The 20,922-nt window shown below is 27.4% G+C and overlaps 1 protein-coding gene across 1 annotated transcript in view; it reads right to left on the bottom strand.

Annotated features, from left to right (window-relative positions):
* Nucleotides 1-7,089: 7,089 nt before the first annotated feature.
* LOC100198387 (iron-sulfur cluster transfer protein NUBPL) overlaps nt 7,090-20,922 on the bottom strand; it is a 20,140-nt gene continuing 6,307 nt past the window's right edge. The window contains exons 5-11 of the mRNA XM_065791667.1: nt 16,783-16,822; nt 16,502-16,559; nt 15,556-15,682; nt 13,419-13,504; nt 8,590-8,710; nt 8,371-8,453; nt 7,090-7,453 (exon numbers count right to left, since the gene is read on the bottom strand). Coding sequence (XP_065647739.1) covers nt 7,400-7,453; nt 8,371-8,453; nt 8,590-8,710; nt 13,419-13,504; nt 15,556-15,682; nt 16,502-16,559; nt 16,783-16,822 — 569 coding nt within the window. The 3' untranslated portion in view covers nt 7,090-7,399. The remainder of the gene's footprint in view (nt 7,454-8,370; nt 8,454-8,589; nt 8,711-13,418; nt 13,505-15,555; nt 15,683-16,501; nt 16,560-16,782; nt 16,823-20,922) is intronic.

Here is a 20,922-nt window from a genome sequence, read left to right as displayed (position 1 = left end):
TGTCATAGTTATACTATATTTGTCATATGTCATAGTTATACTATATTTTTAATTTTTGCAATCTTTTTTAGTCCTATCAATTTTTTTGACTTGTGGGTCCTTTAGAACACGTATTACTGTTTCAATAAATTTAAATCAATCAATTAGTACTAGGGTTCTAAATTCAGAAACCACGTGCCGTGTTTTATTGTCTATGTAAAAGTGTTTTATTTTAAATGCGTGTTTTTTTTTAATGTATAATAATATAACTGTATAAAGATATGACAATATGTAGAGATTGTTTTATATTTATAAAAACTTTTTATATTAACAAGACAACCCGCCATATTGCTTTGTTGTTTTATATTTTTTTAGTTTAAATAGTTTTAAACGTTATCATTACGACGAAATTATTTAAACGGATCTTTTAAATATTTTTTTTTTTTTTTACTTCCCTAATTTAGGTCAACTTTTACTTTCCTAATTTAGGTTCTTCGAGTAAGTAGGGGAGAGTGGGAAGAAGTGGGACACGAATTTTTTTTTAAGGGTAATTGCAATATCTTTTTTATTTGATATATGAACTGAACCAAACTAGTCTTAACAAATAAAGCAGTGTTTAGAGCACCGAATGCACCCCCTAAGATTGACAGAATGTTTTAATAAAATATATATTTTTTGAAATAAGAGAAACCCTTCTATTGGGGTAAGGTGGGATAAGTGTGGGAGAAGTGGGACAAACGTGCGGGAGAAGCGGAACATTTGGGGGAGATGTGGGACTATATAAAAACGACGCCAAATCTAGTTAAATATTAATTGAGCAAATTTTGATGTTAAAGTTAAGTTTAGTTTAAATAAAACGTGGCAGTGAAGTAGTGGTAGAGCGCTTGGCTTGTAAGCGAGAGGTTCGGAGTTTGACTCCACCACATCCCTGGAAGTACCACGCTCAACTTAGTTTCTCCGCGCGACGGGCCTTGTAAAGGTTTGTGTTTTCGAGTTAAAGGGTTGAGAGAGGGTTGTAAACACACAAAAAAAAAAAATTTAAAAATGCGTAGCCTCTTCGCCTGAATTTGACCCTTGGAGGTGAATAATAGAAAAAAAAATCAAATTATCAATGCCTTTTTCAATCAAATTTAGATTACATTTTAAAAATTAAAATTTCTTTATTAAAAAAAGAAAAAAATTATTTTACATTTAAGATCCCAAAGTTTACTTGGAAAATGGTTTCAGCTTTTGTTCTTGATGTTGTTCCAGCAAGCGGTTGAGGCAGAACTGTTTTTACATCATTAATATTCACACTACGAATGTCATTAATTCTAGGTTTGACAAATTTAGAAGTTTTATTTATTCAAATTTAGAAGTTTTATTTATTTTGAAGTAGAGGTTGGCTTCATTTCATGAAGCCGACCTCTACTTCAAAACTTGTGTCTATTTCTTTCTGCACTATGTCTACATAATAAGAAATGGTGTTTTTACTACAAACCTCGCAAAGAACATATACACTGACACTCACATTTTGAATAACGCTAAAAGAAACAGTTTCCAATTCTTCTTTAAACTCTAGTGAGTAACAATTATCCTATTTATCCAATTTATCCTATCGCAAAAATGCATATATAATGCCCAAAATGAACGGGAAAAAATAATTAAAACACGTTTAATAACCGACACTTCTATTAGTCATTTTTATAAGCTTCTATCCTGTGTTAACTGGGACACCCTAAAACTAAATCTAAACGCCAATAAAGCGTATGATATTTTTCTAACAGAGTTTCTTAATCTTTATAACAAGGCATTCCCAGAAGTTACTAAAGTAATCAAAACAAAAACACTTTTAAACCCTTGGATCACGAAGGGCATTCTTAAATCTTCACAAAAAAAAAACAACGCTTATATAACAAGTTTCTTAAAAAAAGAACTCTTAAAAATGAAACTACCTAAAAAACTATAAACGGCTATTTGAGTCAATTTTAAAACGCTCAAAGAAACGTTACTATTCTGAACAATTAATAAAGCACAAAAATGATTCTAAAAAAACTTGGCATATTATTAAGGAGGTAATTGGAAAAAAAAGCTTATACAGAAATTTACTTCCTCTAAATCTTAAATTTAATAACAAACAAATTGTAAATAAATCCTTAGTCGCTGAAACACTTAACCAGTTTTTTGTAAATATAGGTCCTACTTTATCATCTAATATAGCAACTACTCAATCACACTTTAGTTCGTACTTACCCTCAACCAACCTTAATGTTATGTCTAATTATAAACTTACAGAAAAAGAATTACTAGACGCAGTCTCTTTATTAAAACCCAATAAAAGTTTAGGATTTGATGATATAAGTAGTAATGTCATTATCAAACCAATAAAACAAATTACAATTCCATTACTACATATTTTTAATTTATCTCTAAAACAAGGGCGTTTTTCCAGATAACCTAAAAATTGCAAAAGTCATTCCAGTGTTAAAATCAGGTGATCCTTCCGATGTTACGAATTATAGACCAATCTCAATTCTTTCTTGTTTTTCTAAAATATTAGAGCGGGTTATGTATAATAGACTATATTCCTTTTTAAATGTTAATAATATTCTTTTTCATAAACAGTTTGGATTTAAATCTGGTCATTCAACTGATCATGCAATCACTCACCTTGTTCATGATATATTTAAAGGGTTTGATAAAGACAAGTATACCCTAGGTGTATTTATCGATTTAAGTAAAGCTTTTGACACTGTCAATCATCAAACTGAAAAGTTATGGTATAATAAATACTAATTTGTCCTGGTTTGATAGTTACTTGTCTAATAGAAAGCAGTTTATTTCATATGATAGCGGAAAAACGGAATATAAGTCAATCACCTGTGGTGTTCCTCAAGGATCAATTTTAGGACCACTTTTATTTCTCGTTTATATTAACGACTTATATAAATTTTCTAACATTTTAAACTTAATTTTGTTTGCAGATGATACAAACTTGTTTTATTCTAGTAAAGATATTAGTAAATTATTTCAAACAGTAAACAAAGAACTTGAAAAATTAACCCAATGGTTCAAATCAAACAAACTATCTTTGAACATCAATAAATCCAAATACACTTTGTTCCATCGTCTTCATAAAAAACAAGATATTCCATTAAAACTTCCTGATCTTTTTATTGATAACGCATTATTAAAAAGAGAGCAATCAATAAAATTTTTAGGTGTGGTTCTGGATGAAAATTTAACCTGGAGGGACCACATAGGTCTAATTAAAAATAAAATATCAAAAAATATAGGTGTTTTGTATAAAGCCAAGCAGTTTTTAAATCTATCTTGTTTAAAAAACTTATATTTTTCTTTAATTCATTGCTACTTAAATTATGCAAACGTTGCTTGGTGCAGCACAAACGCAACAAAAGTAAAAAAACTGTTTAGTAAACAAAAACAGGCTATAAGGATAATTACAAATGTAGACCGTTTCTCTCACACTCAAACATTATTTAATAAACTTAATATTATAAATATATATAAACTAAACCTTTACCATATTCTTATCTTCATGTTTAAACTTGATAAAAAAATATCACCAATGTTATTTAATTCACTTTTTGAAAAAATAAACCACATATACCCTACCAGATTTTCAAAAAACAATTACATTCAATCCAAAACACATTATTCAGCAACCAAATTCTCAATTGCTAACCGAGGTCCTAAGCTGTGGAATACAATATTAAATAATGAGCTGAAATCTAATTATTCTTTAAACCAGTTTAAAACAAAACTTAAGCAATTACTGATGATACATGAAAATGAATTAAAGTTCTTCTTAAAAGCTTTTTAAACTAGCAAACAAAAACAAAAATTAACCTACTAATTACTCTTTAATATTATATTTATTATTCTAAACAATAGTCTGCTATTGTAAATGTATTTCTTATCTTATAAGTTTTGAATTTACAAACGATTTTTTTAAGTTTTATTATTTGAAATACTAATTACTAAAAATATTGTAAAATTTTATAATTTCAATTTTTATTAAAAAAAGTTATTGTAAATTCTTTTTGTAATATTAATACTTATATATCATCTTATTTTACTAATCAGTTCTTAAATATAAATACTCTTTGAATTACTAAATATTTAAAACGTTATATATTTTATTTTTTGCATTTTGTTAAAACATTTTATTTGATGAATATGCATTTTTTGGGGGGGGGCTTAATGATAAGATGAATTTTGTCTTCTTCAAGCCCCAGTCATGTAAATATTTGTTTTTATAAATTACGAGTGTAAATTATTTTCAATCGGCAAATACAATACTAAAAAAAAAAAAAAAAAAAATTAACAGAAACATCAATTGTTATTTTGTTGAAATCTACATCAAGGTCACTGTTTTATTTGCGTAATATGTTTTTCCTCGCATTTTTGGATTTTATAAGGACAATTTTTTTACCCTTTTTTATTGTTTAATACTTCAGCTTTTATTCATAAAATCTCTGGTGTTGATGTGGCTATCATACACTTTCCTTTTTACGTCCACGTCTTAAAAGCTTATGAGAAGATGCCTGCAAAATATATATCATAGTATTATATAATTATAGAATTTAAAGAAAACCTCAACTAAAAATATTTAGTTTAAATTACCTTTAGATAACCACGTACAATCTCAGGAGAAGTTAAGTTTTCTTTTACTACTTCATGTTGCACACCCAAACCTGAGATATCTGAAAGAATAGCACTTTCATTAATTTCTCGCATGAGCCTTCGTTGCATGGTTCTTGAGGCACATCTCAATCTGTAACAACTGCTTCTTGTTGCACATCCAAATCTGAGATATCTGAAGAAGGAGCAGTTGTAATTGATTTCTCACATGAGCCTTCACTGCATGGTTCTTGAGGCACATCTCTATCAGTTACAATTGATGGTAAAAAAATATCATCCCCATATACATGTCTATCATAAGGCCAAATTCCTGTCACAAAGTCCTGTGCAAAATCCTGACATAATATTTGTTGGTGTGGAAAATTTTTCCCAAGCTTGTCGAATAAGACTGGCCATCTCATAAATTGTAATGGCTCGTCCTGGATTGCTAAGCATCCAGCTATTGGCAGCTGCATTAAAATATGTTTTCATTGGACCAAAAACAGACCTATCTAAAGGTTGTGTCTTATGTTAAGTATGTGGTGGCAAAGTTATAATACAAACATGGTTCTCTTTTGCATATTCAAGTGACTGTAGTGAAAGGTGGCTTTCATGATTATCCATAATTAATAAAACTTTGTGATCGGCTGTTGGGCGTACGAACTTAACAAAATGTTTTAAAACATCTATAAATATTTCAGCATTCATCCATCCAGATTAATTGGCTAATTCAATAGAACCTTCTTGTGCTCCTTTTATTTGTGGGTTTTTAAATAATTTTCTTGGAAAAACAATAACAGGGGGTATTGCTACACCAGCTGTGGAGACATTGCAACACACTGTTACTAATTCACCTCTTTCTTTAGAGGTTATTTGCCCGACTTGGTTTGTTCCCTTTGATGCAATGACACAAGGAGTTTTTGCACAGTAGTAAAACCTGTCTTATCAAGATTAAAAATTTTAAATGATGCTGCTTTAGACTCTGGTATACCTTCTTGTAATTTATTAAAGAAAATGTCAATAGTATACCAATTAAATGCCGATGCTCTCGCAACTTAAGTTGCCTCTGGATTTCTAACAGATAGTTTTGGGTTTCTTTTAAAAATTCCTGTTAACCAATCTCGACCAGCCCTTTTTTTGCTCTATCCAACGCATAGGGGCATTTTATTTTGTTTGCTTAATCTATTTCAAAATTAGAGCTCCTTCTTGAACTGGTGTAAGGCCATATAATATATCAGAAAATGACTTTAGATAAGTGCTCAGGTTTCTTTTTGTGTAACAGAGAAAATCATAGAGTGTTGATAATTTGGTTAAAGATTAGCAGCTGGGTATTGACGCTTTTTTTTATATACCTATGAAGTGCAGACTTAGAAATGCTGAATATGCTGCTTCTCTAAGGTTTATCCCATTTTTCACTTCGACTACAGCAACTTTCAAAATGTTTTCTGAAACATGTGGAGTTTCACTTTTTCTTTTATAAACTCAAGGCATGACCTGAAATTTTAAAGAAATTAGGTTTGATAAAAAAATATTTATTTATAATGGTATTAAGGTCACTGTTATTACTATATCTTATATCAGACTATTATGAAATTACGATTTTACTTAAGATTAAAAAAACTTTTATGCACGCCTTTTGTTTTTCAAATGCTTTCAAATTATTAATGTAAAAAGATTTCTAAAATTGCTCCAAACAATAACGATGAATCAAATCAAATTTATCTTTATTAAAGATCTCTCTTTCCAAATTTTGTTTTAAATCCACTGTATAAGAACTAAAATTAAATATTTCAATAAAACGTATTATTATTTTTATTTTGAAAACAATAAAAAGTCGTAGCTAAAATGTTCTACAAATTTCTGCAATAAAATAACGCAAAACTGTAAAGGAGGAGTGGGACAGCGACTTTTTTCTTTGTCCCGCTTCACCCTTATGTTGGGAAGACGAAATAAAACTTAAGTTACTGCCACACAGTTAAAGCTAAAATATAAACTTAATTACTAAATGTTAGATGATAAGTGCATTTCCCTATAAAATAGAAAATATGGTGCAAAAACAGTCGAAAATAAATACATACATGAGTTACTAGACTGTTAGTAAAAGTACTTTTTTGGGGTACTTTCACAAAAAAAAAAGGTTTTCACCGCGCGCAGGGAGGGGAAATGATGTCTACTAAAAAGAGCACATGAAATCTATACGTTTACATTAAATAATAGTAATTAGGCGCTGCTGCGAAATAAAACTACAGGGGTGTCCCACTTCTCCCCACTCTCCCCTACGTACGCAGCTACGTGATTTTGATACAAATAATACGTACGTACGTACGTAGAGGTTAAGGGCCGGGGGGGTGTTAGTAGTATACAAGTGTGTACAAGGGGGAGAAAGGGTCTTAAATCAGTGGTTTTACTGCGTACGTACTTTATGGATGCCCCCTAATACAAAAATCTTAAAAACCATTTTAAAATATTTAAAAAATATTCACTTAGTTTTTTTAATTCACCGATTTTTAATTCATTATAAAATAAAAAATAAAAATAAATTCCAATAATTTTTTTTTCTTTTTCCTTTAGAGTATTCCTTAAAAAAAGTCTTTACAAATTTCCGTTTAAAATTTCGTAAAAAGTAAATTTACTCACTTTTGTACCTAAATTTACATAGTTTTATATTACCTTCATAGAACTTTATGAAGTCAATATACAATTTATGCGACTAAAGCGTTTTATTTTCTTTAAATATGAATGTAGAACATGTGTCGTAAAAAGTTCTTTACGCTCAAGATATACTGTGATTCACAATTTAGATTGGAAACTTAGCAACAATCTTTAAGGCAATCTCCTTGTAAACGCGACTCTAAAGAATAAGGAATAATAAATATTACACTTTTTAAATTCTTTTTTCCTAGTAATTAAGACAAGTTTTTAACTCGTCTACATTATAACATTATATAGTGGCTAAGCAACCTTTATTAGAGCATGAAACTTTACAATAATTTAATCTAGAAGGGTTCCGATTTAAACAGGTTAACGAATATGACAGCTTTTATCCAGTTAAATTTTTTGAGAGTTTTGTTTGGCTCAACTATCTCATTCAATAAGATTTTCTAACTATGGTCAATCTTAAAAGAATAAATTTTTGCTGGAAGATATTTATGCTGAAATAATATTTGCGGAATTTATTCTCACGATGCAATAAATTAGCATCAAAACAGTAGCTAAAACTATATTTTTATTTTAAAAAATTGGATTCTCTCAAAGTTTGTTTTTATTAATATATATTATAAATAAAATATAAATAAATGAGGTGAGAAAAATAATGTCCAAAAAAATATAACTTATACTTATACTTATAATTTTATTTTACAACTGCTATATATAATTCATTAAAGAATATATTTGTGTTATGATGATTACCTAGGTCGAATTTAATGATTAACTATTTTAAATTTAATGACTGTTTTAATTTTAGAAACTTAATAAAAAGTAGAATACGTTGTTAACACGGTTAAAATTCGGTTTTTACACAGGATTCACTCTCTTCTAAAACCTTTGTAAAGGTATGTCTAGTGTGATGATTTTTTAATAATCGACAGAGGACAAACCTACTTTTTTCTTTGAAATAATGTTGTCACGCAACATTATCTCAAAGAAAAAAGTAGAAACCTTTTGATAAGTGTCTTAACATTTTAAAAATTTTCTAAATCATGTTTAACAGAAATATTTAATTTATTGAAAACAACAGTTAAAAAAGCAAAAAATGTTTCTAAATACCTCAGGTGATTCAGGTCTTGAAAATACAATAGGAATACCTTGATCGCAACTTTCTCGAACACTCAAATGTAATGGAACATCTCCTTTAAATTTGTAATTTAGAAATACAAACTTAGTTATCAAGAACTATTTGTCATTAATTACATAAATAATGTAAATAACTAATAAAAACACAACAAAAATACTTAGAGCAATAAAAAATAAAAAAGCTTAAATAACCTAAAATATCAACACCCATTTCACTAGCTAACTTCTGAGCACCATTATCACCAAATATATGTGTTGTACAAGAACAGTTCGGACACACAAATATGCTCATATTTTGGACAAATCCTAACACCTACAACAAAATCAATTAATATACTTTTACATTATTAATGAATTAATGTTCATATAGCAAGGTAAAGAATATTAATGAATTAATGTTCATAAAGCATATTAATGAATTAATGTTCATATAGCAAGGTTAAAAATAATACCATAATTCGAGAATTGAAAATAATGGATACTACTATTTTTTATTTTTTTTAAAAAAAACGTTTTAATAAATAGAAAAAAAAAGTCTTTCCTGACTGTTTTATGGTATAAACTCTTAACAAGAAAAAAAAAAAATTATATTTTTTCCATAATGATTGATTATACGCTTTTGGGATAAAAATTTTTACTCTTTAAAAGTAAGAAACAAAAAAAAAAACCAATAATAATATTAAAAACTGCATAAACTAGTATTGCTCTTTTTTATAAATTGATTTTCTAAAAAAGAACATAATAATACTAATTTATGCAGTTTTTAAACCTAGATCCAACCCTTTACTTGTTATTACATAAAGATTAATGCTTAAAATAAAATAAAAATTTAATTAGAAATTGTGAATTTTTTGAAAAATTTTAAGGGGGCAAACAACCAAAGACTTTTTTAATTTTTTTTATTTCTATAACTTTGTAGCTAAATTTTTATTTATTTCTATGACTACGTAACTTCAATTTTTTTAAAATACAACTATGTAACTTCAATTTTTATTGAATACAATTCTACAACTATTTAACTTGAATTTTTATTAAATACAATTTATTATGCAGTGGTATAAAAAAATTCTTAAAAATGGTCATTTTTAAGTTAGTCTGCGCGATTTAAAAATTTAATTTTGTCTGCTATTTAAAATATAATAAAAATAGTGAAAAGAATGCTTTAAATAAATACTAGATAAACTAATTTAAAAAAAAACTGGTAAAAAAAAGCCATATTTTATAAAAGTTGAACAAATGAACAAAATAGTTTTGTTGCAATATAAAGCAAAGCACTTTTATTTTTTTGGCAAGCACTTTTTTATGCGTTATGGAATACTTTTGCAGCCGTGTGGCCGAGCGCGAAAAGATTTAAGCGCGAAAGCGCTGGCTAAACAGAGAAGACTGCCTTTAATGGTTAGTTACTCAAAAACTCAAAAGTTTTGTTAATTGTAATGGTAATAAGTGGTGGTTAATTGTTATCAAATTAAAACGAGTGAACAAATATCAAAATGAAAAAAATCTTATTATTTGTCACTTTAAATGTCACAAGTTGACATTTCAAAATTGATCGGTGTTTCTTGATCCTCAGTTGGATTTATTTTGCAACAATGTAAAAAGACTCAATCTTTTGAAAGAGAAACTGGAAGTAGAAAAAAGAAAGGATTTAAAGATAAATATAAAGCAAAATCTATCATTTGATAGAGTAAGTACTTAGATCTCAAGAATATAATACATACCATGAAAAAAACAACTTTAAAGCAATCTCTTAATAGAGAAATTAAGAAATTAAAAAAACTTATGGTTTAAAAAAGCTATACAAACTTTTAAACCAAAAAAACTTGAAATTTGTACCTAAGAAAGCAAACCCTCCAAATTGTTTTGTGCAGTGGATTATCGAAAGTTATCGGTCAATTATACAAGGAACCTTATTGAAAAGCAAGAAATTAGCTTTAAATAAAAAAGATCTCAAGACAAAATGAATAGCGGCTTCAAAAAAAATAACTCAAAGTATAATGAAGATCCAACTCCTGATGTTCGCAAAAATATTCAGTTTTGGTCTTTAAAGATATTTTTCATTGGACATCTATAAGTATCCAATAAAAAAGGTAAAAAGTTATTGAAATAAATGAATAATTCAATTAGCTTTATTTTGTTAAAAAATAACAAAAATCTGTTAAGTAGTTTTCAAATAATTACCAATTAAAGGGCGCTGAATTTCACTGTGTTTAACCAATATTCCAGATAATATCATGTTTATTATTATTTTTCTTGTTTATTATAAGTTTATCTTATAAAATTTATTAAAACATAATATAAATTGTAAATAAACCAAAATATTCAAAACCAATTTTGTAACTTTTTGTTGCACTTTTTAAAGTGTCTCAATACCTTATTGACAATGCAGATTCCATACTTGAATAGAATACTTGAGATTTTGTTTAATGTATCTTTTGTAAACTATATAAAACATTTTTTTATCAATTTTTCAATACTTTGTAGGCTTTAAAAGCACCAGCATTTACTTACTGTTTTGATTTTAAATAACATGATATTGTAACAACCAAGATCTTTTTGTTTCACATAATCTCTTTATCAATGTTGATAAAGAGATAGGGTTGTTAAAAGCCAAACATATTTTACAGTTAAAATTTAATTTTTTTCCATAATGTATTACTTCACATTTTTTTTATCCAAGGCAAGATTTTACCAGATATTTCATAAGCTTCTATAACAGTCAAGTTTCTATAACAGTCTTATATGTGGTAGCCAGTTCTTATATGTAATACTTTATCAAACACATTAGCCAGGTCTAGAAACTTGTAATCCAAAGCTTTTAATTTATTAAATCCATTTGTTACATGATCCAACACTTCTAATAGATTAGTTGCTACTTTTTTTTAAACAAAACCATGTTGATATATAGAGATCACCTGGCTGTATTCTGAATGCTTCATAATTTCATTTTTTTTAAATCCTTTCAAGAACTCTACACGATATCAATGGTAATGAAACAGATTAGTAGTTTAACAAATCAAGTTTAGATCCCAGTTTGAACAAAAGTAATATAAATAGATCTTTTCCAATTATTTGGTATATCTTCCTCATTAAGCAATTTATTGAAAATAATGGTCAAAAGTGAGCTCAAATATTATACTAGTGGAATAAATAACAATTGAGAGCGCCTTTTCATGATAATAGCTTTGATACCATCATCACCAACAGCTTTATTCTCATCAAAAAAATTTTTCACCATACTTTCATCAATAATACTATTACATCTAATGTTAGTAATGGCATTGAATTCTGGTGATTTTGGATCTTCATCGGAAATGAAAACAGATTGGAAATACACATTTAATAAATTTTGTATATACAATGTAAGCATAAATATATAATATATATATATATATATATATATATATATATATATATATATATATAGATATATATATATATATATATATATATATATATATATATATATATATATATATATATATATATATATATATATATGTATATATATATATACTAGTTTAATGTCCTTATAGCATATTAGCTGTTTAATTGATACATTTTTAATCAAGATGACAAGAAAAATGTCACTATAATATAGATTAAAATATTAAATCTTTTAAACATATATAAAGGAAATAAAAATTAATAACCTTTGCAAACTTTAATTAAATTTAAAGAAAGATAAAAAAAGCTGATAAGTAGAAAATTATGGAAATAGAGATTCCCTTTGATCTTGCTTTAACCAAATTCTCACCTACCTTTCTGCTTATTTAAAATAACTTAGCCCAATTCCAATAAAGATTGACCAAAGACTGAAGGTATCAAGAACATGAAATAATTTTAATTGATTTTCTGTAAACTGATAAAAAAATGTTAAACTAGTAGTCTATATTTTAAAATTTTCAACAAGCAATACTAAGAATGAGTGAAGCATAACCTACTTCAATGTAAAGACACTTTTTATTATTAAAACAAAAACCGAGCAATTTCAGGCGATTTTATGGATTTCGGGTACTTACTAAAGTCAACTTTAAAACTTACTAAAGCCAAAATTTAAAACTTATTAAATGTAAAAGGACTAAAGATTCAAGAAATACTACTAAGAATGATACCCCATGTGGGCAAATTAAGGTTTCTCCTTTGCAGTAAAAGGTACACACGAGTCTTATCACAAGTAGCATATAAAAAGCCTAGTGGATGAGAACAATTACATCCTAGTTTAACTGCTTTTATTATTTTAAGGTAGGTTTCTAGACTAAATTTACAGCTGTTATATACTTTTTAAAGTTTGAAGATGAGAATTAGTCTTATTCTACAAGGTCTTTTTGAAGTAAATAGAAGTTTACACATGATCTCGCTTTTATCAAATAATAATTTTGAAACATTTACATTGTCTTACCAACTTTAAATAACACAGTTGCCATAATTTAGAACAAAATATTCTTAACATATTTTTGATGCAATTTATTAAAATAATTTATAATTGCATATATTACAGTAGATATAATTAGAGGTAGCAATCAGGTTAAATGGTGGGTTTGCATTTTAAGTTGGCAGGTTTGGGTGCTAACACTGTTGATCTGTGTCCCAATGTTAACACCAACCTAACCCAATGTTAACACCAACATAACATTGGGTTAGGTTGGTGTTAACATTGGGTTATGATTATATCTAGGCAACCCCTAGATATAATCCATTACAATATTTAAACTTAAGCTTAAAACCGCTACATGTTGAAGTCAAACCAAATAATTTAGCTTCAAAATCTGAGTTACTAGTTATTAGTTACTATAGTTACTAGTTATTAGTTACTATAGTTACTAGTTATTTAAAAACATTAACTATGTAGAGCAAAAATTAACAGTTTTTTAATTGACAGAAATTTCCCCTAAATAATGGCATTTCAGAAACACTGTGTAGCACGGCATGCCAACCTAGATTCATTCTTGTAGATACAAAATCATTTAAAATAAAAATTATTATGCTAATTTTTTTAATTTCAACTTGAAAATATCACGCACCGGTATATTAACTTTGCGAAACATTTCTGCCCCCCTTCTTGCATCAAGCAGTGCAATATCTTGTGGTGTTGTAACAACAATGGCTCCTATATTAACAATATATCAACTTATATTATCAGTATATTATTCTATATTAACATAACAAATTCATTAAATAAGACTTTATAAATTGCTAAATATTTATGACTAGTTAGAACTTAAATAAATGGTGCAAAATTGTACATATAACTTCACACCAAAAGATGTGAGGTTGTAACATACCTCACCACATTTGCTAAAACTAGACACATATTTAGTTAGGAAAGGCTAAAAACTTTTTTATAAAACTGCTATCTGTTCAGTATTACTAAACAATTCTGATGACTTATAGAAGCATCAAAAAAAAATTTTTTAATGCTTTTTTATTACACTGATAAAGAACTAGTAATTATGATTGTAATCATTATTACAAGTACTTGAAACTTAGTGAAATATAATTAAACAAGTAAAACTCAGAACCTGAAAAGTTTACAACCAGTGCACCACATGGCACGTGCTAAACTAGAAATTATGACAGTAGTTTCTAATTAAAATTTTTTCTACAAATAGAGACAGCAATGATCTAAAATAACTTGCAAAACAAGTGCATTAGAAATAATGCAAATTACTAGTATATGTATTATCAAAATCTATGCCATTTATCACTACACCTACTGTTTTTTATAAGATCATTCTTTGCAGCCTTATATTGAAAGTATATTTTATTAGACTTTATTTTGTGATTTTACCTTTATTTTTCTTATTTTGGTCTGTTTTTTGACTAAAATGAAACTTTTTTTTTGAAAATGACTAAGTTTTTATTCGGATAACATTATTGACAAAAGTGACAAAATTTTTAATTGGACTAAGTCCAAATAAAATTTTAGACTAAACAAAGTTTTATTTTCATTTCATATGGTATAAGCAATGTAAACTATGCAAAAGTAATTGTTTATTTTAAAGTATCATTTGTCACCTATAATGATACTTTAAATGAACCTAAACAAATTTAATGAACCTAAATAAATAAAAAGGTTTTCAAAAATTTGTATGATGAGACTAAAACGGGATACGGGAGACTAAAACTAAGACTTTTGCTAGTGATTTTGGAAAATATTCTTTATACATGTGTTATACTCATCAAAGTTGGAGTTTTTACATTCTATCAAATTAATTGTTTCCTTGCATTTTTCTGAAAATTAAAGATTGCAAAATATGAAGTAAAATTCCTAGTTGCCATTAGTTACCATTAGTTGCCATTAGTTACCATTATTTTAACCACTAGAGAATGGAATGTTTAGCTACTATTTTTTGATTTTGATTTACTATCAGATTTAGCATGGTTTAATCTACTTGGGTACAAAATTTCAGCATCACAACATTATTAAAACCTTATGCATATTATTAAAACATGCATATTAACCTTAAGCATATTAGCAAAAGTAGCATTTTTCACTCTTCTCATTTTATAATCAAAATTCTTCAAGCACCTCTAAATCTTGAACAGATAAATTAAATCTTCAAGCACCTCTAAACCTTGAACAGATAAATTAAATCTTCAAGCACCTCTAAATCTTGAACAGATAAGTTAAATCTTCAAGCACCACTAAACCTTGAACAGATAAAAAAAACTCTGATCTTTCTTAACTTGTTTTTTTATAACTTTTTGTGAAACAATTTAGGGTGTATATATCTTTTTTTTTAAATGCACTCAGCATAAAATGATAATAAAATTTACTATATATTTAAAAATTAAAATAATTTTATTAATTATTTGTTTTTAATAATTTGTTTTTTTAAAGTTAAAATGAAAAACACAATATGTACACAAAAAAAAGCCAAATAATAGTTAGGATAAACACTAAGTAAAAATCTGAACACAAATATCCAGGGAAATCCCTAAGGAATAAAACTTTTTTATATAAATAAATGATTACTTTTTTTGTAAATTGTTTATATTTAATTTTAATTTTAATAAAACTAATAATTAAGTTATTAGTTTTTTAAAATCAAAGATAAACCAAAATAAATAACACAACATTAATCGCCAGGTTTATCTCATTTATCTTTCTTAAAATTTTATCAAATCATTTTTTTTAAATAAAAAAAGGTTATTTACCATTTACATGAACTTCTTGTGATATTGAAAGTTGAGTGTCTCCAGTACCTGGTGGCATATCAATTATCAAATAATCAAGTGGACTCCAATTTACTTCTCTTGTCAATTTGTGAATAGCTGACATGACCTAAAATTAAAAACAGTTATCAGTTATCAGTATCAGTTACACTTAGTTACATTTTTAATGTAAAATGGTACGACCTTGTAAATAAATCAAAAATTTTTTGAATTTTAAATAATTGTTGGCATTGGCTAAATTACTTCAACTGTTGCTGCAAGCATGATATTGCAGTGATAAAACATATTAAAGATAAATAGTTACATTCATAAAAGGGTTAAACAAATAGTTCAGACGCAATTTAAAAATTAATAGCTACGTTCATAAACCTCAAAAAATAGTTAATTAAACTTAACTTAGTTTTCAATAAAATAAAAGAACAATATAATAGTTAAAGCTTTTGTGCAATTTGTTACTTGTGGAGATTTATTTGTTACTTGTGGAGATTTATTTGTTACTTGTGGAGATTTATTATAGTGAACTTTAATTATATTATGAGTACTAAATGAATGGTTTCAAGTGTCACTGTAAAGTTAAAAATAATTTTAAATGATTTCTCTTGATTTTACTGAACAATTTTTTAAAAGAAGCAAGCTGTTTTAATTAAGGAGTCAAAACATTTCAATTTTGGAAACCAGTTGCCTTGATTGAAACAAAATGGTGCCTTAAAATTTATTTTCAATAACAGTGCAATCAATTAGTTCAAATTAGGGTTAAAAGTATAGTGGGGTTGTCTGTTTGTATCAATCAAATCATAAATGTTTTTTTAAATGTTAAATGTCATAAATGTTTTTTTAGTTGATCATTGTAATCAGCAATGACTCATAAAAAGTTGAAAGAACAACTTGTATGTTTATTTAAGTTTAAAACAAAATTATAATCACATACCATTGGTCCTCGCCAAACAATAGCAGACTTATCATCAACCAAAAATCCTATTGACATGCTAGAGAAACAATTTATTTTCATTTCAGGAATTGTGTAAACCTTTTTGAAAAACTTTTTTAGGAAAACCATACATAAAGTTTATAGGGCAAACTTTTCTTAAATATTTTTTTCAACTGAAAATTTTTTTTTGTATTAGTATATTTACTATTAAAAAAATAATACAAAAAATAGAACAAAAACAATTATTACTAACATTGAATAAAATATTTCAAATAATATACCATTTGATGCCAAAATTATTTAAAGGAATCATTAAGTTCTCTAAAAACATTTTTAAATTAATTAATTAACAAGGAATAGGTAATGCATTATAAAATATAAGGTAAAAACTAAATAATAAAATCATAAAATATGTCAACCTCCAGGTTTCTGTGGTATCTTATTTTTTTTTATTGTATATAAACATTTTAAAAGTGTTTCACAAAAATTCTAAAATGCTAATTAATAAAAAGCAATAAATTTGACATTCCAAAAATAATCTAAAGGTATTCAAAGAGTTCCATGAGAAAAAAAAAGTTTTTTGAGTTCAAGACTTTCTTTATATATGGCAAGGTATTTGGTGAAAACCTTAAAGCTTTTTACATTAAAAAACTAAAAGTCAGAAAAACTTTTTTTCTTTCTTCAAGACTGATGGATGCCTGACATTTTTAATTACATTTTTTATTTTTTTTATTTTTTTTTATTTACACTTTGCCAATAAAAAAAAATTTACAGTCATAACTTATAAAAAAATAATTACATGACCGGGGCTAGAAGAAGACAAATTTAGTCTTATCATTAAGCCCCAAAGTCTTATCATTAAGCCCCAAAGTCTTATCATTAAGCCCCAAAGTCTTATCATTAAGCCCCAAAATTAACTTGTTTAAAATTTTTTTTTTTGATTTGATCGTGTTTAGACCTTCCTTTTACATAATAAAAGTTTTTACACAGTTTAATTATGATAAGAGATCTAAAGATATCAGTAACAAGTGCAATGATAGTACAAGATAAAAGTTTTAGTAAAATCCTTTAGATGGTTCAGACCATAATCCACCTCCTGAAAAAGAAAAAGTAGAAACTGAGAAGAAGCTAGAGTCAGAGACAAGACACAAGTCAAAAGGTAAAGACAAGTGATGAGGTTATCTGAAAAGTAAGTCACAAAGTCAACTACCTGGTCAAGAGACCAAGAAACACTATGATAAGTGGCACAATAAAAAAACCATTCAGTGTAATGAGCATTAAAGTCACAATTTTGGCTGAAGGATAAAAAGAAAGCGCTTGGTCAGTTTGATCAGAAATAACATCAAAAAGAGTGAAACTTAGAAGAAGCGAGGAAAAAAATTTAATATTGCGTTGGGATTACTCTCACAAAGAGCAAGTAGATCTGGTGAATTTCAAATGAGTTCTAATGGACCAAAAATTATTTCAAAGGTCACAAACATTAGTAAAATACAGATTTAAGGAATTTGGTGATAATGATGATTTTTAGTCATGTTTTAAACTATTAGAGAATTTAACTTAACCATAGCTATTCAGTTAATCAATTTAAAATAACAAAGAGATGTGGAGTTCTTTGTTATTGTTGTATGTTTGCCTAATTTAGTTTTATTCTGTATTCAAGCCAATCAAAGATAAAAAGTTCTAGGACAAGCTTTAATATAAGTTGAGAAATTGAAAATAAAATTTACCTGAAATATATGCTATCTTACTATTTATAAAATTTTAATATAAAACAATAAAAAAGCCCATTAAATTAATTTATAATTTACTTTTATCTATGTAACCACACTTCAAAATAGACCAACCATCAAAATACACTCCAGCAAACAATAGCATAACTAAATCTCTTGAAATATAATATACAGAAATGGTCAAATGTTTATGATGCTGATAATTGCATCATTTATAAACAATATTATTACGATAAATAAACTATTAACATAAACATCAAACTTGATAATTGCATTAAACTTGTAAACTTGATAAATGCTAAATGCAACATCAACCACTTTGATCATTTGTTATGTTTATGATTTTTATCAAAGTAGTGACAAACCCAGAGTTTAGCTTTTCACCCCCTCCCCCCTCCCAATTAAAACTGTGCTGATACAATGATTTTTTAAATACTAATTTGTTTGTATTCACCTTGTTTAGTTTTATCTAAAGATAAGGATTTGATTTAAAAAAGTGTTTTGTTGTAAAAAGCATTTCTTTGAATACATGAATTTAGCAGCGGACTTATGTGCCTGGTACTTAAGTAACAGTATGAACTATTTTATTTTAATAAAGGTCCAAGTTATAAATAAAACAATAAAGCAAGTACTGCATTATTTGTAAATATTAATTGAAAATTTTTTAAAGTACTTTAAACCATTAGTAACTTATAAAATTAGTAATTTATAAAATTTTAGTAATTTTAATTTTATTAGTTATTAAATGTTTTAAACATTTTTAAATTAATATTTGTTTATGCGACATAATGATTATTATGTCGCATAAACAAATATTAATTACGTAGACCTGGGAGAGGTGAAAATAAAAACAGATTGTAGATGGTGTCATTGAATAAAAAATAAAAAGAATAAGAAAATATAAAATGAGTGGTAAGACTTTGGTGAAGATGAAGAACGAAGTTAGATGCTTGGGGCAGGGGAGAAACAACTAACACTCTAGTTGTTTCTCCCCTGCCCCCAAGCATCTAACTTCGTTCTAGTTCTAGTTGTTACACATGATCTAGTGTGTAGATCATGTGTAACCCCTTGGAATTAGCGTCGGCGTTCGGCAATGCCGACCTAATTGGCGACCTTACTGCCTACCTGAAAGTGTTTGAGGTCGGCAAAAAATTGCCGACCTCATTTCTATGTTTTATGGTCAGACCTTTGTACCTGCAAATTCTTGCTGACCTCAAACACTTTGAGATCGGTATTTAAGTCAGTATTGCCGAATGCTGACCCTCATTCTGAGGGTTATATATATATATACATATATATATATATATAAATATATATATATATATATATATATATATATATATATATAAATATATATATATATATATATATATATATAATATATTTTATATATATATATATATATATATATATATATATATATATATATATATATATATATATATATAAAATAAAAAGAATAAGAAAATATAAAATGAGTGGTAAGACTTTGGTGAAGGTAAAGAACGAAGTTAGATGCTTGGGGCAGGGGAGAAACAACTAACACTCTAGTTGTTTCTCCCCTGCCCCCAAGCATCTAACTTCGTTCTAGTTCTAGTTGTTACACATGATCTAGTGTGTAGATCATGTGTAACAAAGAACAAATATTTGATATACTGATTTTAGAGACTGTTGATGTCTACAGGTGTGATGGTGTAGTGCATTAGTATGCACCGTTATGTTTTCGTTCACTTTCAAACCGGGTGAATAAAAAGCTAAACACACTCACTCCTTGTGCTTATGGGCTAACACATAAGAGGTAAGACCTACAGAATGGATTTCAATTGATAGAATGCACACATTAGTCACCATAGCCCACAAGGCATCACTCATAGCCAAAAGAGCTACTGACTCGTGCTGGTGTAGAATGATAAGCTATGGAATGAGATTTTAGATCCGAGCACATAGTCAGCGAGTGCTGATTCGACGTGCATTGTGGAGCTTCCGAATGAACGTGTGCGCGAGTGTCTGTGTAGTCATTAGGTTATTGAGTGCTGTAACCACATCCAGGGGGATAGCCTAATGTCCGTTTTGTTGTTGTGATGTACATTAGAAAAAGTCGGGGCTCACCAGCTACAAAGAATATATTTATTGTTTATGCAATACAATAATCGCAAAAAGTGACCAACGGTGCTGTCCAGTTACATAGACCTGGGAGATGTGAATATAGAAGTAGATTGTAGATGATGTCATTGGGTAAGAATTATGAATGAATGTAAAGACTATTTGTAGGAGGAATAAAACTTTAGGACTACAAGGAGAGGGTGAACAATAACTCACGCTCTAGTCATCCTAAGCAAATGATAAAACAATGGTCTATGAATAAACAAGTATGCATAAATCCCTTGGTGTATTGATGGCTATCATGAATAAAAATGTCATACAATATAAAATAATAAAATAAAATAAGTAAATAAAAAGATGGTAATAAATAATGGTACGGGCAATATAAAAAGAAAAAACAAAATATATCTGTTCTACAAGGTTTGAACTCTGAATCTCCAGATTATGGCGCAGCAAAGATTGTTTACATAATAACCATAAGAACGCTATTGAAGACTGTATAATGCAAAACTAAAACGTAGTTATTAAATGTTTTAAACATTTTTAAATTAATATTTACTAACAGTGAAGTATTTGAAAAATTAAAAT

The sequence above is a fragment of the Hydra vulgaris genome, chromosome 02, assembly GCF_038396675.1.
Source record: "Hydra vulgaris chromosome 02, alternate assembly HydraT2T_AEP".
In the NCBI taxonomy this organism is placed as follows: Eukaryota; Metazoa; Cnidaria; class Hydrozoa; order Anthoathecata; family Hydridae; genus Hydra; species Hydra vulgaris.
This window is presented reverse-complemented; position numbering and strand designations above follow the sequence as displayed.